The sequence below is a fragment of the Alligator mississippiensis genome, chromosome 12, assembly GCF_030867095.1.
Source record: "Alligator mississippiensis isolate rAllMis1 chromosome 12, rAllMis1, whole genome shotgun sequence".
Taxonomy (NCBI): domain Eukaryota; kingdom Metazoa; phylum Chordata; order Crocodylia; family Alligatoridae; genus Alligator; species Alligator mississippiensis.
Genome location: NC_081835.1, coordinates 47,870,994 through 47,892,858, shown reverse-complemented (window position 1 = coordinate 47,892,858; position 21,865 = coordinate 47,870,994). Strand labels below are relative to the sequence as shown.

At 48.3% G+C, this 21,865-nt stretch overlaps 1 protein-coding gene across 2 annotated transcripts in view; it reads right to left on the bottom strand.

Annotated features, from left to right (window-relative positions):
• The window catches only part of LOC102565749 (cholesterol 7-desaturase nvd), a 53,262-nt gene extending 39,322 nt beyond the window's left edge, over positions 1 to 13,940 (bottom strand). Inside the window, exons 1-3 of one of the 2 annotated variants that reach the window (XM_059715443.1) lie at positions 13,896 to 13,940; positions 12,087 to 12,402; positions 9,518 to 10,235 (exon numbers count right to left, since the gene is read on the bottom strand). In XM_059715443.1, coding sequence (XP_059571426.1) covers positions 9,518 to 9,842 — 325 coding nt within the window. In that variant the 5' untranslated portion in view covers positions 9,843 to 10,235; positions 12,087 to 12,402; positions 13,896 to 13,940. Of the gene's footprint in view, positions 1 to 9,517; positions 10,421 to 12,086; positions 12,403 to 13,895 lie in introns of those variants that run through there. The other variant, XM_019500942.2, reaches the window with a different exon arrangement.
• Positions 13,941 to 21,865: the final 7,925 nt, after the last annotated feature.

The following is a 21,865-nucleotide window of genomic DNA, read 5'->3' as shown; positions in this document are numbered from 1 at the left end:
CCCGGGAAGCAGCAGACTTCCCGGACTAAGGGGTCGGGGCGGCAGATTGCCCCCTCTGTCCCCCTCAGGAGGGAGTCTCCCACAACAAACACCTTACGTTTTGTCTTGGGGAGAGCAGGGGCGGTATGAATAGGGACTGGATCCATGGAAATGCTCAACAGAGAGTGTGACTAAACTGCAACACCAGCATGTATGTTCTAGCGACTTCCAAAATTTTGTATAGGGAGGGACTGGGAAGCAAGAGTTATTCTGAGACTCAAGGGGCTGAGGGGCCATTCTGCAGTAAACCATTCCCCCAGAACTGAGCTCTGCCAGACAGATACAGCTCAGTAATGGTAGTACGAAAGCACAATGCTTTACAGAACTCCATAAGAACAAAGATGTTGCATCACCCTGTGAGAAGAGCTGTCATAGTCTGGGATCTGTTTGGGCTGTTAGGCAGAGTAAGTGGAGTGTCATGGTCCAGTCTTCTGACCTTCCTCCCTTTCCCCTGTTCAGAGAGCTCAGGACTATGGTCCATAGAGAGTCCTGGAATTCCTCTGCATAACTATCTAACCTAGAGAATCAGTTTTTTTCTGCTTTTCCTGACCAGCCTTTTTAGCTCTGTGACTTGCCTGAGGTACTAGCAAAAACAAGTAAAAGGTGGTTTCACCTCTGGACAACTTTTACAGGGAGTGGCATCTAGACAACAAGTTAGTGGACTTCCTGAGTGCATATAATTGTGAAAGAGTAAGCTTTTCATTCTAACACAAGTTAATACTGTACTATATGTTACTCTGAAGACACTATATTTCTATTAATTGGGATCAAATGCCTGCTTTGTCTGTGAGCAGCACATAGCAACTGTTTTTAAAGTACCGGTAATTGCAACATTTGTGTTTCTGGTCCAGGTTCCATTCTTCTCAGGAAAGAGGTAGCTTTCCCTAAGACTTGCCCCACAAGCTTGTGTAACAAAGCAGGTTTCCTGGAAACAGTTTCTCTTGATGTTACGCTGTGAAAGCTTTTAGTCACATGGGTGAGACTTTTTAGTGATAAGAAATCCAGTGTTTATATCCTTTGAATTCAGTGTTCTCATTTCTGTTCCTTAGGGCAGGATCTGTTTCAAATACTTCCATGCTAAACCACGCCATCCAGAATAGAGTCTCCAAGCTAGTGAATGTGTGAAGACTAAACCTTATCCAGTCAATAGATCTGGTACCAATACAACTTTATCAAGTTAAGACAGTTTTGTTTAACATCTTTAAGGCAAAGGACTGTGAATGGCAGGAAACTAGCTGCAATTGAAAACAGCCAAAAGATAGGAGCAGTAATAATCAAGCCAGGTCAGTGGCACACCTGTAGTGCACTGATGTTTTAAAGTGACTGTAGTTTCTGATATATGAGATGACAGAGCTTGTTCAGTAGGGCTTTGCAGGATAGATGCACACAGAGATGAGTCTCACATCTTAATAATAATGCACCTGGAAAGGTTTTCAACCCCCATCCCTGATCACTAGCCCCATTTTATACTATTGAGGTTTCAGCAAGGCACTTATTTCAAAGTTCATTCACTGCTAAACAAGTCACTTAGGCTTAGATCCAACTCTGACTTCCCCTCACCTACACAACTGTGACTTGCCACTAGAAACTTGGTGAGCAGGGGCAGGATTAGGAGCTAGGGGACAGGCTCACTGCTCCTGCTGGGCACAGCAAGTGCTACAGCCCCAGAGCACCTGGCAGCCACGGGCCACGGTGCCTCCGGTCACGACTCAGTCCAGCTCTGTTCCCAGCTCTGCTCCAGCAGGGAGCAGAGCAAGCCAGTCAAAGCCGGGAGGGCGGCACCAAAGAGTATGAGGGGCACTACCTCAACTTGGTCTACCTTGCTTTTCTCCCACCAGGTACAGAGCCAGTTGGAGCAGCAGTGGGGAGGTGGTGATCCCCTGCCCCCCCAAAAAATCTTGGACCAGCTCACTCTGAGCAGAGCCAGCCCAAGCAGTACTAGGAGGCACCATGGTGCCAGACACTCTGGGGATGTGGTAGTTGCACTGCTGGATGTGCCCAGCCCCCCAGTGCCCTTTTGTCTCCACTCACCATGACTCAGGAGGTCTCACTGCCCCCTGGGATGCTGTAGAACTTCACCTTGGGTGGAAAAGCTGTGGAAAGTGGCCATAAATTAATGGAACAGGAGCAAAATTAGGCAGATTGCAGATAATGCTGCCCTGGAATGGTGTAACTTTTAGATGAACAATGAGTGCTTTAAGCCACTTAAAAGGTATTAATGTGCAGCCAGTCCAGGGGTTAAGAGCTCCAGAAGCTGCCTAAAGTTACTGTGTAACAAGGCCTTTAAAAATGCGGAGCTGAGAAACAGTGTTGAAGTAAATGCTGATCCTCCTCTTAGTTCTCTCTCTTCAAATTTTAACTCTTCAGAAGTCAGAGACCAAGGATATCCCATTCTTAGTTTGACAGATTTTGAAGAGCTGTAAGAACTAATTGGAAGAAGTCAGTATGGTCTCTTTGTACTGCTTCTTGAGATTAGCCAACTTTATATTGACTAGTAGTTGCTTAACAGAAAAGAAACCAGTGACTAGCACATTTTCAAGGAACAAAAGGGGAAACCATCTTAAAAAGTGGTATGTAAACTGTATTTGTTGAATACCAGCTACAAGCCACAACAAATTAAAAATTCCACAAACCACACTTAAACAATTTTGGTATTTACACTTGCCCAGGTACATGTTTAGAGCCACAAACCTGCCTGGCCAGTGCACAACCTATCGCATACACTCAATTAGTACAAAGAATCTTGTATCTCCACAATGAACATGGCACAAGATTGCAAAGTGTGCAAAAGTGCCAGAAACAGCACTTATGCAGCTGGATAAGTTTGTAGTGAACTACAGGAATGCAAGCTTTGCACCATATGCAGTAGACTTGGATGATTTCAGGGAATTATGTCTGCAACATGTAAACTACAAGTAAAGAAACTACAACTACAAGTAAAGAAGTACTACAAAGAAGTTAGGAGAAGTTAGGGCCAGCAGGTCCAAAAGGAAGTTCACCCTTTGCCTATCTTTTTAGAAAATGGCCAACATCATTAGAACATTAAAAAGGGTTAAATCAGGCAACTATAAGAAGGTTTAGGTTCTCTGAACCTTCTTGAAAAAGTTGTATATAGCAAAATACATACCTCTAAACTCATAACCCTGAAAGGAAGAAAAGATTTGATTTTAAAATCAACTCGTGGCAGATATTACACAGTTTTAAAAGAATTCAGATCAAAATGTTGTTATCCTTAAGGTATTTTTTAACTATATATTTTTGTTCTCTCTCAACTTTTATCCACAAAGAAAGATGGATTTTCAGTATGCCCCCTTTTATTTTAGGGAAAATTTTTCCTTTTTAAATCTCTTGGGGGGGTTTCCTACCTCCTCCCTCTTCTCTTACCTTTGGTCTAGAAGGGAACACCCACAGTCCACCTTTTATTGCCAACTTTCTGGCTAAGCAGAAGAGGGCAATAAACTTTGGATATCAAACACACACAAAAAAACCCAATTATACCAACTTGGTTTCCTCCCCATGGGTTGCGAGGAATCTGTTAAATCAGCTTAATGCACAGTAAGTGTTTGGAATCAATTCTAGCCAGCAGTAAATGGAAACTAAACCAAAACAAAATTTACCCCTGAATGAAATGGAGTTAAGTTACTGGTTTAGCTTCCACTTACCGTGGGAAACAGCATACATCTAAAAACAGCTGCAACAGATCATCAGGACATGGGCTCACAATGGGGAAGGCTCCATGTTCCCTCATGTTTAAGGTAGGCATGTCGTCATAGTTTAGTATGTCCATACCCTCTTTCAGTCATCAGAAACTGGATCTGAGATGCCAGCACTACAGAGGTGGGAAGCAGCATTGGCAGACACAATGAAACAAGTACAGACAACAAAAGAACTGCCATAGAATTCATTCCTAAAGTCCTATAAACTAAGATGCACCTTAGCAACAAAGAAATTGTTTGCCTATGTGCAAAGGGAAAGCTCTGAACAGCTCACACTAGAGCAGCTCCAGAAAAAAATAATATTTATTTAGTCCACAATGTACTTTCAGAAGAATGCTGGAGACAAAGAGCAAAAGTTAGAAGTAACAGACACAAATAAATATGGAAACAAATAAATATGGAAACAATTGCTTAATCTGTGTAGTCCTACCAACACCAAACCTTTAGCAAAAGGCTGAGCTATATGCTCTGCTAGAAGCTGATTTTGTGGGGCCACCCCCACATAAATTGGAGGTTTCTATATTCTTACTTGCCAGAAGCTGATAGAAAGAGTTGTGAAAGGAAACACCAGGGATGTGAGTAGATAATGGATGATCTGTGGCCTGATGGTTACAGCAGGTATATGTAGCTGTAACTCTGCATGCCGAGAGGAAATAAGTGCCAAAAATGTGATGTAGTCAACCAAAAAACGACATCTTTGATGGCCAGGGAAGAATAGCCTAGCACCTTATGTAAAAAATGAGCGTGTTGTGGTTGTACATTTCATAAGGAAAACATTTGTTTTATTTATATAAATCACAACAGCACCAAACACTCTTGTAAGAATGCCAGAAGGCTCCTGTTATTTTGAGGAGGAAAGAGCAGCAGGGGTTAATCTAAAAAAAAATAGACAGCCAGCAGAAAGCATAGGCTAGGAAGGCACACTGCAGAATGGAGTACCTTGCAACAGTCAAGCAGGGTCGAGTCAAGATACTCCTAAAGCATCTAGACAGCAGCAGCAAGCTACCAGGGGGTGAAGCCAGCAAGCCTAATCAGAAGGCACCTATGGGCAGCTGAGGAGGCCACCTGACCTGAAAGGGACAGAGCTTGGGGAGACAGGAGCCCAGGGCTGAACCAGGGCAGGTAGTCTGGCCCTGCTGGCTGGAGGGGAAAGAGCTCTTAAGCTGAGAGGCTGCAGACGATTGCTGGGAGGTCTTGCAAGCTGACAGGAGCCCTGCAAGCAAGGCTTGGGTGGCCTGAGGGGTATATGACCAGAGTGGGACAGTTTGTGTTGCTTTTGATTTTGTTTAAGCTGATGGACCAGATGGGACTAGAAAGCAGAGATGTGGAGGTCCCAGGGTACCAGGCAGGCACACGAGGCTGTACCATCCTGGAGCAGGGTGCAAGCTGCATTACAGCTTAGAGGGCGAGACTCGGGGCCAAGGGCCAGCCAGTAGAGAAAACTACAGGACAGACAGGGTTAAGGGCCCAGCACCTGTGAAAAGCAAAGCAAGATTGAGCTTATAGCCCAGAGAGGGGCAGACCCGGGGGCCAGAGATACCAAAGCTGAGAGGGCTAGACAGGGGCTGGAGCCCAAGAAGCCAGCCGCAGTACAGTGGGTCTAAGCCAGGGGTGGGCAAAATGGTGGATCTGGCCCGACTATTTCCCAACAGCCCCTGCCCATGTTGCTGCAGCCAGTTTCCATGGGGACCCTAGCAGTGGCAGGGCCACAACAGCTGGGGCCAGGGTTTCCATGGTGACTGGGCCCAGCAGTGCTGGCAGGGTGCACAGCCAGCCAGAATGTTGCTCCAGGGTCAGGGCTAGGATCCTGTCACAGTGACTGTGGTCCAGAGCTGGGGCAGAGCCATAATCTGCTGCCTGCATGCCCCTACCTGGGGCATGAGAGTAGCAGATCAGTTTTTGCCCCAAACTCCGGACCACAGTCACTGCCACAAGATCCCAGCCCCAGAGCAGCTCCCTGCCCAGTTGCACATCCTGCCAGCACTGCTGGAGCCAGTCACTATGGAAACCCTGGTCTGGCACTGTCATGGCCCCACCGCTGGTAGGGTCTTTGCTGGAAACTGGCCACAGTGACATGGGCAGGGGCTGCTGGGAAATGGAGTCTGGGAGTGGAGGTCTGAAGTAGTCTGGTGGTTTGGGCTAAGTGCCTATTAAAGTAATGACTGAAAACACCTGCAAGGCATGGGCATGGCTGTAGGGGAGGTACAGCAGTTGCAATTAGCCCTTGAATTTAAATTGTCCCTCCTGGCCTATACAGTGAGGATTGAATGAATCCAAGAGGATCTGATAAGATCTGCTGGCAGGAGTTCACTGTGAAGTTTGCTCTAGGGCCCTGGGGCAGCCTCTCTTTCCAAACTTTACATCAAGGCACGGCAGGAGAGAGTAGAGGGAGGGTACCTAGAGCCAGAGCAGACAGCGACTGCCAGGGAGTGCCACAGCCACCTGGGGGCACCTATCCCATTACAACTCTGAAAAAAAATTAGTATTTTAGCAACAAAAAGATTGGTGATATTATAAGTTTGGAAACAAGAGCCTGGTTATGAAAAGAAAGAAATGCGCTGTTTAAAGCATTACATTGCCTTACTTCTATAATTACCTACAAATCAAATTTTTGTCCCCTCTTTCCTCTCTCAAGACAAAGGCTAAATAAACATAACACATACACAGTGTAATGGATCAGCAGTTGCCACTTTATCGCTACGATTCTGAAATCCAGAAGTGCCATTACCATGTGAACACACAAAACAGTAATAAAATCTTATTGTTATGTAACCTATATTGCCTTAGTGTTGTGTTTAAGCCACAGTAGAAGTTTGATTCAGTCAGGATTAATCTTCTTTGCATTATTTATAAGCTTTGAAAAGCCATTTTACTCAGGTGTTGGACATACGTACAAACCAGTGTTTGGTACTTGCATGGCTTGTATACCTTTTACCTAACCCAGAGGGAGGGAAAACAAATATTTAAATTTTATTGAACAATATCTTTAGGTTAGGTACCAGGAATTCAATATGATTATCAAACATTGGTCTGGTTAATGTTTTCCTAGTTATTTAGTCTACTTTGGGTAAAAAGAGTCCATTATGGAAAACCGGTACAGGCATAATCACAATCTGGTCAACTTGGTTATATGCCTGTGGGATAAAACAATTGGTGATGCATTTGTGGGGGATGGCGGGGCAGATCCTTATCCGTACTTATGCCAAATTGTGAACCAAACTCAAAGCATGTTTAACTCAAGCTTAAGTGGTACCAAGATTAGGACATTCCCTAGAACTGGGCATTAAAGCATAAGAGTAAGAGAAAGACAGGGTTAGTAGAAAGTCTTATTGATGCCCAATAAGCACATAATTTATACCTGGGCATGAGAAAACATGCCCTTCAGCTTGGCATCCTTCTGGAATGTTTTGTTCAAAATGATCTAAGAAACTGGTGTGCAAGATTTTGATGAATATCGGGAATATTTTAAAATCAGTGAATCTATTGTAAACAAGTGAGTTAGTGCTAGTGACAAGTTAAATAGGTTTGCAAGGCTTGCTCCTTTGAAATTGTTGCAGCCATGACACACCCCTTCTTTAGGCTAATAATAGTTGCTATGTTGCCAAATGTTCAGTCTCGATTGGTATAGGGCCAGGGTTACAGGGATGCATGGCAGCCTGTGTGCATGGCACACAGCACACTGAGGCAGGTACAGGCAATGCCATGGCAAACAGGACAGAAAAGCAGAGCAGTAGCTTGAATAGAGGCACAGGGCAGGGAACAGGAAACAGAGCAGCTGAAGTGGGGTACTGCACACCTCCCCACTGCTGACTGATGGAGGGGCCCCGCCACTCGCTCCTGATCAGTGGGGAGACAAAAACCATGGTTTTAAATATGGCATCATTTTTACCTCCCGCCATGGATTGGCTATGGGGTCCTGGTGGCCCTGCTGCTTGCTGCTGACTGGCAGGAAGGAAAAAAGGGTGTCGTTTTTCAAACCATAGCTTTCGCTTCCCTGGGCAGCAGCGAGTAGGAGGTGGGAGGTGTGCAGGGAAACCTGCAAAATTAAAGGAGCCACCGTGACTCCACTTCCACCACAAATTCAGTAAGTCCCTAGATATAGGGTATGAGCAACAATCAAAACATGGCAAACTACAAGACTGCAGGGACCTACCATGAAGCTGTTCCACAGTAACTCTGCCCACTCTTACTCCACAGTAATTAGAAGCTAGACCTGAGCATCTTAACCCAAATAAAACAGGGCTAAGGTGCCCTAGTTTAGCTTCCACTGACCAGTTCAGGGCCACCTACAGCCCAGAGTAGTAGCACAGTCCTGCAGGTAGAACTTGGGACAGTACTTCCTGTACTTTTCTCTTGCCCATTAGAACAACATAGGAATTGCCATTTACTGGGTCAGACCATAGGTCCATCTTCCCCGATATCCTGTGTCACTCGGGCAGAGAGTGGATGCTGAAGGGGAAAGGGGACTGGGTATGAACAAGGTGGTTTCCACTGCTACTCTCTCACTTTCAGCCTCCAGCATTTAAGGTCTAGGAAATTCTAATTCAGATGTGCCCCTCATTCCTGTGCTCAACAGCTACTGATGGCGAGAGCTGGCCTTAGGGATGGGTGACATGGGAAACTGCCCAAGGCGCCATGGTCAGGGGGATGCCAAACACCCTGCCCAATGTGGGCAACTGCTCAAGGTGCCATGGTCTGGGGGATGCCAAACACCACACTGCCCTGCCCCTGGCAGGAGGAGTGGTGCCCAGCCTAGCCACTGCTTCCTGTCCCCATGGGGTCCCCTCATGCACCTCCAGCTCAGCCATGCAGGGCAGTGCCCCTGCCCATCGCCCCAAGATCCTCAGGGGGCAAACTGAGCCAGCCCCGCCACCTCCTGGCTGACTCCAACTTTCTGCTCCTCCCTTGATTTCATAGACATTAGGGCCTGGAAGGGACCTCGTGGGATCATCAAGTCCAGCACCCCCACGATAGGCAGGAAGTCAGCTGGGGTCAAGTGATCCCAGCAAGAAAAATAGCCAGAAGTTTTTTGAAAGAGTCCAGAGTAGGTGCTTGCACCACGGCTGGGGGCGGGGGAGTCTCTTCCACACCCTGGACGCTCCCACTGTAAAGAACTTTTTTCACATGCCTAGTCTAAAATCGGCCTTCCTGGAGTGTACGGCTGTTAGACCTTGTTATCCCTTGTACAGACTTTCCCTTCCCAGCCTCTGGCTCCGCTCAGCTCCGCTCCGCACACCCGTCCCAGGGGCCCACCCCACGCCCTCCACAGAAGCGCCCCTGCACTGCGCTCAGCCCAGGTGGCCCCGGCCCCGCGCTGGGCGCCGACGGCGGCAGGGCACATCCCTGCCCTACCACAGCAGGTCCCTGGGCGCAGCCCGCCGGGGGAACAAAGGGCCGAGGCAGGCGCTCAGGAGGAGCCAGGCCGGGCAGGGGGGTCCTGCGCCCCCGCCCGCCTGCAGCAGCACCGCCCAGGGAGCTCGCTCAGGGCACCCTTTCCCCTCAGGCTGGTTCTGCCGGCGCGCCCTTCCTCCAGCGTCCAAGCCCTCTTCGAGCCCGGCGTCCTCCGCCGCATCGGCGGCCAGCGGCGCGGAAAAGGGCGGCCTGGGTGGGCTCTCGGCTGGCGAGCACTGGCGGGACCGGGACCGGGACCGGGCTGGGCGGGTCTGGCGCAAGGTGCTGCGGGGGTCGGGGGGCAGCGGCGGGGTCTCGCACTCCCGCAGCGCGCGCGGTGCGGTGCCGGCCGGCCGGCGCCGGGCACTCACCCAGCACGGCCAGGCTGCGCGCGGCGCCCGGCGGCAGGTCGCGGGAGTCGAGGAGCCGGTACCAGCCATTGGGGTAGGGCGGCGGCAGGTCGCCCCTGCTGCGGCCCCGGCGGGCGGGCGGGCGCGGGCTCGGGCCGGGCTCGGGGACGCAGCCCACGGCCGCGCCGCGCCGCAGCACCAGGGGCCCCGAGCAGCGCCGCAGCCCCAGCGCGGCCGCCGCCACCAGCACGAGCAGCAGCAGCAGCGGGGCCCCGCGCTCCGGCGCCGCCAGCAACAGCAGCGCCGCCGCCGGCAGCACCAGCAGCGCCGCCGCCCGCATCCCCATCCCGCCGCCGCCGCCACCCCGCCGCAGCCCCGCTCTTATAGCCGCCGTCGGGGGCGGGGGCCGGCGCCGGTCCCTCCCGCCCGGCCCAAGCGCCACGAGGTGCAGGGCTGGCGCTGGGATGTCCCCGAGCTGGAAGCAGCAGCCTCGAGCCGCCTCCTCCCGGGCTCCGAGACTGCGGCTCCCTCGAGAGCCCCTTCTTCCTGCGCAGCTCACAGGAAACGGGGGGCTCTTCTTTACAGCGGGGCTATCCGAGTGCAGGTGTCCCAAGCAGCACGGCCGGCTCTGCCTCCAAACAAGTGGTTTTTATTGTGCCATTCCTGCTCTCTCCTTCCACAGACTCCCTGGGACTCTCCCAGAGCCTGGCTAGTGTCCTTGAGGCTCAGACAGCTACACCTGCAACAACTATAGCATTAACCTGGGGACAACACTCACCCAATGCAATAAAACCGAAGGTGACTGGGAATCAGGCAGGCAGCAGCCTGTGACCTTGCTGCCAGACCCACAGTGCCATCTGCACCAGGGTGAAAAGGTCATGTAGGCATCTTACTTAAGAAACTATTTACAGCAAGTACTTTACATCAACAGATGCATTCAAAGCCCCCCCCCCCCCCCAGGTAATTTCTCTCTTGGAGCAGCAATTTTTGCTCTGAGAGAAAAAATACTGAACATCTAAACACATGGTTTCTCCTGGGGATGTTGTTGCTCTCCCAATAAATGTCTGCACATGGCCCAAGTAAGTCACAGAAACTTGCTGCTCCAGTTCCTTTGCTTGAAGCATGACAGCTGTTGAGAGAACATTATTACTAATATACATATGCAAGTGATAAACAACCTAGATTTAAAAATGCCATCTTGCAAAGGCTTCAGCAAAAGGGGAACTGATGCTTCCAAACATTAAAGTGTTACTATCATGCCAGCCATCTTAGAAGTTTCTGTGGGTTAAGAGTACTGTTGATGGAAGATAAATATCTGTCTTTATATTTTAGGTGATTGAATGCATCTGTGAATGTCAAATCTGTTATTTAATACATTGGATTCATTAATCATTGTTTAAAAAAAAGAAACTGGTGAGAAGGGGCAGGGAGGAGGAAGCTTCTTGAAAGACTGCTGCAACTGGGGATGTGTGCCACTGACCGAGGCATAGAAGCCTGCATGTGCTGTGGAAGGCTGAAGCTGGCAGCTGCAGTGTAGCAAGAGAAATCCTGCCAGCAGAATTAGCAAGTGTAGACAAGGCCTCTGCCCCTTATAGGATGTAACCAATGACTTTAAAGTCTTCTAAGAATCTACTAAGTCTTTCAAGAAGCATATACAGGCTTCTATGCCTCTGGAAGTGGCACACATCCCCATCTGCAGCAGCTGAGCTGGCAGAGCACAAAACACACAGTGGGGAGTAACCTCTTCAGCATAAAGAATGGATGAATTGGAGGATGCAGGCAAGTGGCATTGTGGGATGCCCAGCCTCCTCAACAACATGTGTTCCCACCCCCACTTTGGCCCATTTCTCAGTCCCTGCCATTTTTGAATGCTTGCACTCAGCCTCCAACACCTTCCCCATACCTTCCAAGCATAGATTCTTTACTCCTCATACACCAGACCATGCGTATCTTTGCAATAGTAGGAAAAACCCATAGCCGAGCTAGACATCCTTGGACATGGAACATGGGACATACAGAAAAAGCCCAATGGCCAATGACTAGGAATTGCCTGCTAATAGAAGTCTTCAGATAATGCAAACATTGTGGAATGCAGTTTCTGGGCACAGCAGACTCACACCAACAGTTGGGATTAATGCAAAGTAAAACCAGCAGTGGTTTCAGAACATTTGGATGTTCAAATTCAAGGGTGGATCAACAGGGAGGCATGCACTGATGTAGTTGCACCCCCCACCCTTTGATTCCTGCTCTACCCAAAGTTTAAAACCAACTGTTTGGCAATGGCAGCAGCACTTCTATTCAGGTAGCAGCAAGGGAGTCAATTGACTTCATGGCTTATCAAAAACTACTTGATTCCTTTTAAATTCTTCATTCCATACATTAATAGCCCACTTTCCTTTTTAACAGTCTTGCTGTTCCACTAATGGAGCTGGCCTTTCTGCTGCAATTCTGCTGCTCCTGGTAATACAACTCCTATTTCACAGCCTTGCAGAGCATTCTCATTCCAATAGAGTTATATTTGTTTTTGTATCCAACTGGAAAATAATCCCTAGGCCCCTACCATTTTAGTAAAGTTTCTAGTTCCTTTTACCTGCAGAAATGTGTGTTGTTTCATATGTGATGATGCACCTCACTATGTGCACCCCATTTTTCAAAATCCAGTCACATGCACCGCCATCTTCTAGTTGCACACTGAACTCACTGTTGTGCTGCAGCAATTTGAAGAGGAAATCAGCTTCTCTGTTGATGAGAAGGTGGCTACCATGCTGTAGAAGCTGGCCACCATGGACTCTCAACACTCAGTTGGGAACCAGGTTTTGTTGTCACTAAGTCAGTAGCCTGGGCTGATATCATGGAGGTGTGCAAGGCTATCAAACATGTTGTTCAATGGAGAGTTGTGGACCTAGCTACATGGATGACAATTTTATGGCATTAGTCATGTTTGGGACATCAAACTACACTGGTGGGACTTGTAGCAAGGTACACCTCAGGGGTTGGCCATGGCACTCCTTGATGGAGAAATTACCCCAGCCTCTTCTACTTTCACCCAGATTTCTCAAGCAACTGCCAAACCTACGCTGCCACACCTTGATGGAATATTATGAAGTTACAGAGATTACCCGCTTCAGAGTGGGATGGGTCCCAAGGTGCCTCTAGTCCTTTTGGTGCTACTCTCACTTTGTCCCTGCCTTTTTTAACCTTGGGCCAATTGCCTCTCAGCATACCTGCCCCTATTGTTCTCCAAGTCCTTGTCTTATTAGAGTAGTAAGTCCATAACCCAATGTTACCAGTTATGGCCTGCTGGCCTTAACTGTGCCTTAGGGGCATCCATTGTGGTTCTACTAGCCCCAAATCGTTGCCTCCAGTCTCCCCCATAACCATACCCATGCCTCACTGTTGTTACTCAGCCTTTGTATTTGAAACAGAAGGCTCAATGAACTAGTTTCTGACCACTTGGTCTCCAGCTCTTCTGTCTTCAGCCTCCTCAGCCTTAAGAGCATAAGTGCTGTACTGGCACAGGTCAATGGTTCACCTAGCCCCATATCCAGTCTCTGACAGTGGCAGGGGTGGGTGCTATAGGGGAAAGCATTGGACTGGATATCTCCAAAGTGATCCATCCCCTATTCAATACCTTCCCTGGCATCCACCAATTACTGGGTTAGAGACGGCAGAGGAAGGGTCTCCAACCATTCTGTTCAATAGCTATTAATAGATCCATCTGCCATTAGTTTATCCTGTCCCTTTTTAAGCCTGGTTCTGCTCTCTGCCTTCACCACCTCCTGTGGCAACAAATTCCATAAATTATCTACACATTGCATAAAATGTACTCTTGTTAGGTTTAAACCTATCACCTACCAACTTCAGCAGGTGTCCCCTAGTTCTGGGGCTTGGTGAATAGTTCTCTATTCACAACCTTCATGATTTTATAGGCTTCCATGATATCCACCCCCTTCCTCCTACTTTCCAAAAACTGACAAGTCCTAGCCTTTTAGGTTTTTCCTGGTATGGCAACTGATCTAGGATCTTGATCATTTTGATGTCCTTATCTATATTTTTTTCTAATTTTGCTACAGCCTTAGCCTCCTTTCTCTGGCCTCAGCCATCTTCACATTCTTGACCCATTCAGGAACTCAAGCTGTAGAGTGCTCAGGCACCCCATTACATGGCCTCCAAACCACCCACTACAGCCACTCAAACCACCAGTAGTTACTCAGTACACTCCCACTGAAACTCTCTAATCCTCATAAGCCATTAAGGACAAACCAAAAATATGCCCTTCTGGGTGAAAAGAAATAGCTCTTAGCAACAATTTGTAACCCATCTGGGTACACTCACCCACTGAGGGAGACTTCTATGCCCCCTGATAACAGCCCCTCTACCTAAGCCAGAGCTTACTCACTCTTCAAAGAGTCCTTTCCACCCTAGCACCTTGGACCAGTATGTACCTCCTTTCCTGGAGTCAGTTTATATCCTGGTCCAGCTCCACCCCTGCCAACCAGCTAATCCCTAAGTTTTCTCTCTGTCACAGAAGTTTTCGATTATCCCTTTTTAGCCTCATTTGCTTCTGGCCATCTCTGGCAGATGCAGGTCCACACCTGGGTTCAGTTTCTCTCCCATCAGCAACCTCTGCACCATTTAGCAGTCTGTAGCTCATTTAGTCCAGAGCTTGGCTTCAGTGCAGCCTCTGATTAGGTAGCTTCCCCCACCCCCCTTATTAGCTGGAGTACCACTGCTATAATCCCTCTGTTTATTTCTCCCTTGATCAGAGTTATTCTCTTTACAGGTTCTAGGATTGTCTCTTACCTTGTTCTGTAGCAGCATTCCTGTGTATAAGTCGTTGCCTGGGCCACTAAAATTTGGTTCTGAAAGGGGCTACATTGTTTTCTCCTGTTTATCAGCCCCTTAATAACAGGGTTTGGGTCCTCTGTAACAGGACTCACATAGTTATCCAGGCCCTGCTACAACTGTCCTCCAAGTACATTAGTAGGAAGAGATGCTTCTTCAAGGCATACTATAAATCTCTTCAGGCTACTGTGGTAACGGCTGATGTTTCCTTGCTGAGGGTGGACAAGGTGTAGAGAAAGGAGATGTTGCAGAACAATAGATGGGGCACTTAACTGCTCTGCTGCAAGCAAAGGTCTTTGATTAGCCAGTGGCATGGCCATTTATTCTACAAGGGAGAAGTAGAGCCACCATCCCTCAGCACCTCCAGGAGCAGCTGCAGGAGTATCTGCTGGAACACATCAATGGTTCCAGGGAATGGGCAGATGAACCAGATTTCCTCAAGACTGCAAGCCAGATTAGCAGTGTAGCTACCCAAAGCAAATCCCTGAGTTTGTCCTCAGGTTACATTTCACTAAGAGAACTATATAGCCACCCACACACCTGTATATCCCCTCCCCTCAGACAAAAAATATCTTTACCCACCCAATCTTTACATTGGCCAGCTGCCTGGAGATCAGGAGCCTGAAGTCAGGGAGGTTGTTTCTCCAAAAGAAGTCCCCCTGCCCTTCTACATTTACTGCCAGGCTATCTAGGGTCCTTGGTGAAATCTGTGCCCCCACAAGCTATACTTGAATCCAATAGTATAATTTTCAGTTCTTACAGGAATGGCATGGGGGTGGGGATGTGAGGAAAGACATGAAGGAAACCATTGGATCGGCACTCCAAGCTCACTACATAGCAATGCTTCCCAGCAGCAAATTTAGTGATCTAAGTTATTTGTACATGAATTTTGTTAATGACAGGAGGGAAACTCAGTCATTTTCCTGACAAAGCACCTTGAGATATTTTTACAAGATCCAATTTACCTGCTCAGTCTTACTGTCCACCTGGAAGAGATAAGTTGAAGAAATGTGCAGATTTACTTTAATGAAGTTGAAGGATGCATGCTGGAAATGAATTATGGCCCTGAATCTGCCAGAATGCAAGTTCATGGATCCAGAAGGTATGCTCCAGGAAGACTGGGCTACCTCCTAGCTGTCAGAGGCCCCACAGTGAGGAGTAAAATGGTTACCATAATTAATAGGGCTACAATCACCAGGACTGATGTAGAATCCAGTGATATGGTTGTCCAAGGCTGGGCCTGATTGGGTAAATGCTGAAGCAAGCCAAAGGTGAAAATCTCTGCCAGCTGGAATCTCTCAAGTGCAACACATTAATGAAGTGCAACATATACTGATTCCAGGTGTTGATTCTATTTAGGGCCAACTAGCCTACACCAAGCTGCAATAAGCCATCTTTCTTCTTGATAAGGAAGGCAAATGGTTCAATGCATTCCTCGATGAGAATTTTTTTTTGGAGGTAGTTTCTCAGGGCTACCAAGTTCCAGTTCCAACAGCAAGGAGACAGATAAAGGGAACTGCTGTCTGAGGATCAAGACCAGTTGAACAGCCCTATAGTCCATGTGGCAGTAGATTTTCATTCTTTTCATTGGACATATTGGAAAAGAACAAAGTTGGGACTGATCCAGGAGTGTTGCAGTGGGTTTGACACCACCTTATCCTGCAAATTCTGAGGCAAGTGGCTGGGGTGCTAATTGGGGATTTACAGCAAACCTTGAGGTTGCTAGCCTATTGGATCCCTGTGCTATGGGGACCAGGGCCTCCCTTGCAAAATAGAAGGTAGCCAGGCTGTAATTTAGGGGATGGTAGAGAATTCCAGAATCTACCCATCCTATCTCATCCCACCCCAGCTTGGATGTAAAACAAACATGGGGATTCTCATTGCCTTGAAGGGTATCTTTGCATTTTTCTGCCAGTACCAAACAGAAGCAGGAGCATAAAGCCATTGCTGCTTAGCAACTACAAGTGACTAGAAGTAAAACAGTGAATAGCCATATTGCTGCTGTGAGCACACCCCCTCACCAGCATTTAAGGAGTGCATAAGCCTTGCTTAAGGATTCCAAAATTGTCTCATGCTTCCTCTCCAGGTGCCTTCAGTAGGAGGCTTGAAGTCACATCCATTCTGAAGAGAGTGCAAAATGGTAGCAGCTGGACTGAATTCATAACAGATCTGATACAGCCTCACCCCTGTCCCTCATGCTTTCCTGCCCTCCTGGGGAATCTGGGTGTTGCTCTGCCAGTAGAGATATCTCAGGGTTCTGTCCTTAGCCCCCTCTTCTTTTCTCCCACATGCTCTTTCTCTGCCTGACCTCAGTTTGAATGCAACTTTAACTGTCACTGCTATGCTGATGACCCTACAGGTGATGAGTCTCTCCATAGACTACACCTGTGTCCCTCCATCCAAACTAAAATCTCAGCCTGTCCCTGACATCTTGTAGAGACCCAGCCATCACTAAAATTCAGATTAGCCCAAACAGACTCTTCCCTAAGTTCTTCTTCCCTCATTTCACTATCATAGTCAACAGCCTCACCCTCCTCCCTGTCGTTCAGTCGCATGAGCTTGACTTGATCTCTGTCTCACCATTCTTTTGACTCACACGTCCAGACTGTGCCTATATTTTGCCATATCCTTCTACACAACTGGTTCAAGATCCAACCTTTCCAATTTGCTAATGCAGCCAGGACTCTCAGTCAAGCCCTGATCATCACACATTTGTACAATTGTAGCCCCCTCCCCTCCAACCATGAGGCCCCCTAAGCTCACTTTCCCATTCACATTTCTACCTACACCAGCCCTCTTTCATCACTTCAGACACGTTGATGTGGGCAGAAATGTGGGGCATGATGCATACATATGTGGAGGGAAGGGGGTTCTAATGTATGGAACAGGTAACCCAAAGAGTCTATACCTTTGTCATATTCTAGAAACTCCCTTCAGTTCCTGGAGTCATGCCTCTGTTGCGCTCTACTCCAAACTCCTATACTGCTAATGTCCAGGAGCTCTGAAGAACATATTTTACAAGTGCTTCCCTTGGAAAAAGGTGTACAACTAAGTGTGGTTCCAAACAATAGACACTTTGGAATATGCCCCAGAAAACCCAGTTCTGGATGGGCAGTTTGGAAATGCTTGCTATATTAGATGATTTAACTGCTTGAGCTAAATGAGGGAAATACCTGCAACTGGTTTCTACTTGGACTTTGGGCAATATAAACAAGCAGTGAAATTTGTCAGAATCCATGTAACCAAAATCCTGTCTTTAACTTCTGACTGACATATTGGATCCTGACCGTTGGCTTGGGCTCCTGGTCCCTGGCTAGTACCTCAGTTCCTGTCTCTGGCTCCTGACCCTTGGGAATATGCCATTTTTGGACCACCCACCTCCTAGTTCTACCAGTTCCTGGTCTGAGCTTCATCCTTAATTGTTGAACTAGACCATCTACATCCTAGGCCTGACAAACAGGAAGGGTAGGATCACACTGCACGTTGGTGGACACCTTTCCTTACATTTCAATATGTTAAGACCACCTGGGCGACAGCGATCATCACCTGCTGGAATTCACCATCCAGCGCAAGGTGGCAAAAGCCTGCAGCAAGGCAGCAGCCCTGGAGTTCAGGAGGGCAGATTTCAATGAGGTAAGGAGAATAGTTGGAGAAGTACTGAGGTCCCGGAGGGGAGGGGAGGGGAGTTGGGTGTCCAAGAAGAGTAGTTGTTCCTTAAGGAGACGATCCTCTAAGCCCAACGGGAGGTAATCCCAACACGGATCAAAGGGGGCAAGAGGGCGCAAAAGCCCCCATGGCTCACCAAAAGCATATGGGAATGTCTCCTAGCTAAAAGGGAGGCATATACCCAATGGAAGGGAGGGGCCATCACCAGGGAGCACTATAGCTTCATTGCTCGGGGCTGCAGGGGGCGGTCAGGAAGGCCAAGATGGAGATGGAACTGGGACTAGCTACCCGGATCAAAGACAACAAGAAGTCCTTTTTTAAATACATAGGGGGCAAAAAGAAGGTACGAGGTAACATGGGCGCCTCTGCAAGACACACTTTGAAATCTGGTTGTCGCACCAGACAACAAGGCTAACCTATTTAACGATTTCTTTGCCTCCATTTTCCTGAGCAGGGACCAGATCAGCCCGTCTGCCGGGACCCCCTCAGACCCCAGGAGAGGCGCATCCAGGCCCAGGGTCAGTGAGGATCTAGTCAGGGAACTTCTGGAGGGACTGGACGTATTTAAATCAGCTGGTCCTGCCAACCTCCACCCCAGAGTGCTGAGGGAATTAGCAGAGGTCATTGCGGGACCCCTGACACGGCTTTACAGCACTCATGGTGCTCTGGTGTGGTGCCAGAGGACTGGAAAAGGGCCAATGTGGTTCCCATTTTCAAAAAAGGGAGGAAGGAGGACCCAGGAAACTATAGGCCAGTCAGTCTTACCTCAATGCTAGGTAAGCTTTTTGAGAAAATTATTTTGGCACATGTCCGCGAGGGGCCAGCAGGGGAGGTTATGCTTAGGGGCAACCAACACAGGTTCATTAGAGGCAGGTCCTGTCAGTCCAACCTGGTGGCCTTCTATGACCAGGTCACAAAATCCTTAGACGCAGGGGTAGCAGTGGACGTAGTCTTTCTGGACTTCAGGAAGGCCTTCGACACTGTCTCTCACCCCATTCTCATTAAAAAACTAGGGAATTGTGGCGTCGACACCTACACAGTCAAATGGGTCACTAACTGGCTGGAGGGCCGCACCCAGAGAGTGGTGGTGGACGGGTTATTTTTGACCTGGAGGGATGTGGGGTCCCCCAGGGCTCGGTCCTCGGACCTGCGCTGTTCAACATCTTCATCAGTGACTTGGACGAGGGGGTAAAAAGCACCCTATTCAAATTTGCTGACGACACAAAGATGTGGGGGGATGTGGGCATGCTAGAAGGGAGGAGTAGGCTGCAATTGGACCTAGACAGGCTACAGGGGTGGGCAGATGAGGACAGGATGGGTTTCAACACTGACAAGTGCAAAGTGCTGCATCTGGGGAGGAAGAACCAGCAGCAGACCTACAGGCTGGGGAACTCCCTTCTTGTCAGTGCAGAGGCAGAAAAGGATCTTGGAATCATTATTGATGCCAAAATGAACATGGGCCGACAGTGTGGGGACATGGTCAGGAAAGCCAACCGCACCTTGTCATGCATCCACAGATGCATCTCGAGCAGGTCCAAGGAGGTGATCCTCCCCCTCTATGCAGCACTGGTCAGGCTGCAGTTGGAGTACTGCATCCAGTTCTGGGTGCCGCACTTCAGGAGGGCTGTGGACAGCATTGAGAGGGTCCAGAGGAAGCCACCCACATGATCAGGGGGCAGCAGGGCAGGCCCTATAAGGAAAGGCTAAGGGACCTGAACCTGTTCAGCCTCCACAAGAGAAGGCTGAGGGGAGATCTAGTGGCCTGTTAAAAATTAGTCAGAGGGGACCAGCAGGCATTGGGGGAGTCCCTGTTCCCCTGAGCACTACCTGGAGTGACTAGAAATAACGGTCACAAGCTGGCAGAGGGGGGATTCAGACTAGACATTAGAAGGCACTACTTCACAGTCAGGGCAGATAGGATCTGGAACCAACTTCCAAGCGAAGTGGTGTTGGCTCCTACCCTGGGGGTCTTTAAGAGGGGGTTAGACAAACACCTTGCCGGGGTCATTTGACCCCAGTACTTTCTCCTGCCATGGCAGGGGGTCAGACTTGATGATCTGCTCAGGTCCCTTCTGACCCTACCAACTATGCAACTATGAAACTATAAGTGTTTTTAGCTCCACTGAAAGTCAGTGCTAAGAAGATTTCTGTGGTAGGCAAACAGGCAGCCACACAGACAACAAACATCTTCCCCTTAAGAGGCAATGTGGTGACTGAGGCAGGAAGGAAGACATACCACTCATCGCACAGTGTTCCCACAAGAATAACCAGCTCATGGAAGTGACTGTGGCTTCTGTTTACACAAGTATCACACTGGGGAAACTCCATACACACCCAGGTGTCTTCTAATGATCAAAGAGCTTGAGGACACAGTGTCTAGCGGTGACACAGTCTGCACTGGGTGAGCCTTCTTGCAGCCCTTTGTGATCTCACCACTCTCTGATGCAGGAAAAGTGTATCCCAGCTGGAGACATGGCTTCGGAAGGCTGCAGGCATTTGTCAAATCTCTGCAATGCTGCTGGGAAGATAAGTACCTTCAGGCATAAAAAAGAACTGGTCAAAGAGCAGAGAGAGACTGCAGGCTCCATTCCCCAGGTATGTCCATCCTGGACTCATGCTCAGCTTACAAGAAGCCTTGAAGACAGGTCCTCTTCCTTTTACAGCAGTTGACTCAATATGCTAATAGGACTTGACATTTTACATTAACAATAGAGAAAGCTAGAAGATATTTCTTAGGTTTGCCTTTTCCTCACTGGCTGTTCCTTTTGCTAAGCTACCTCCTTTATTATTCTGCCTTCGGTGTTTCTGGACTGTCTGAGCTGACTTGTCAGTGCTGCTGCATGGGGTCCTCGCGCATCCTCAGCTGTCCTGGTGAGGAATAAGGTATCACCTTAGTTTTATACCCTGTTTTTACAGCCTTCATTAAAATGACTATTTTCTATTCTTTTGTTCATCCAAATCAACATTTTGATTTATAACTGACACCACAATGAGCTTATATCACGTACCCTGCATAGACAAAGAAGAAGAATGTGACCAAATGCATGTAAGCCAGATATGCAGCAAACTGGGTGCAATTGGCTTTGCTTTATAGCACTGTTTTCCTAGTTGGAAAGGTGGAATGCATCTGAGCTGGATCTAGCAGGGCACACAAGATAGAAAGAGCTGTCCAGCATGCCACAAGCCTGTTGTTTTCATGCTTTGGAGTTTAGAAACATCATGGCAGTGATGAAAAGGGTAAAACATGAATCCCTGGCTTTCTTATGCTGGTTTTGCTTTGATCAAGGTGCTTTGATCAGAGAGCAGCTGGAATTTATACATATTTCCACACAAAGCAGTGTAGGGGTTGAACTGGGCAGAGCCTATTTTCATTTCCTTGCTATAATTCTCATAACTGCAATGGGCTTCATCTGTTCTCTCCACTGGGCAAACACACCTCAGAGACCTCTCTGCAGAGTGGGGTCTTACCTGGAGAGGCTCCTTGCAGCAAGGCTTCTCTCCCTCTGTACCCTGCATGCTTACAGAAAGGCCATTTTGCTTCAGCATTTCCTACTGAGTACATGGTGAGAACATGGGACACAGACAAAATGGTTTCCATAGCAACTTGCACTTTAAAGACGTCAACGGGAAAATTTGCAATGGTGGGGAAAATATCTGCTTCCACTCATTCGCTGTGAAGGAGCGCAGTGGTGGGCTGGGGCAATGTTCTGGAAATGGCTGACGTAAAAACATCCCCAGACATTTTTTCTCCCACTGCTCTTTTTTCTGGCTGGGATACAGTGGGAAGGCCAATGGCATTTATCCCTTGGATTTAGATGAACAGTGCTTGGTTTCCTGAGCTCACAGTCTTGTAAAAAG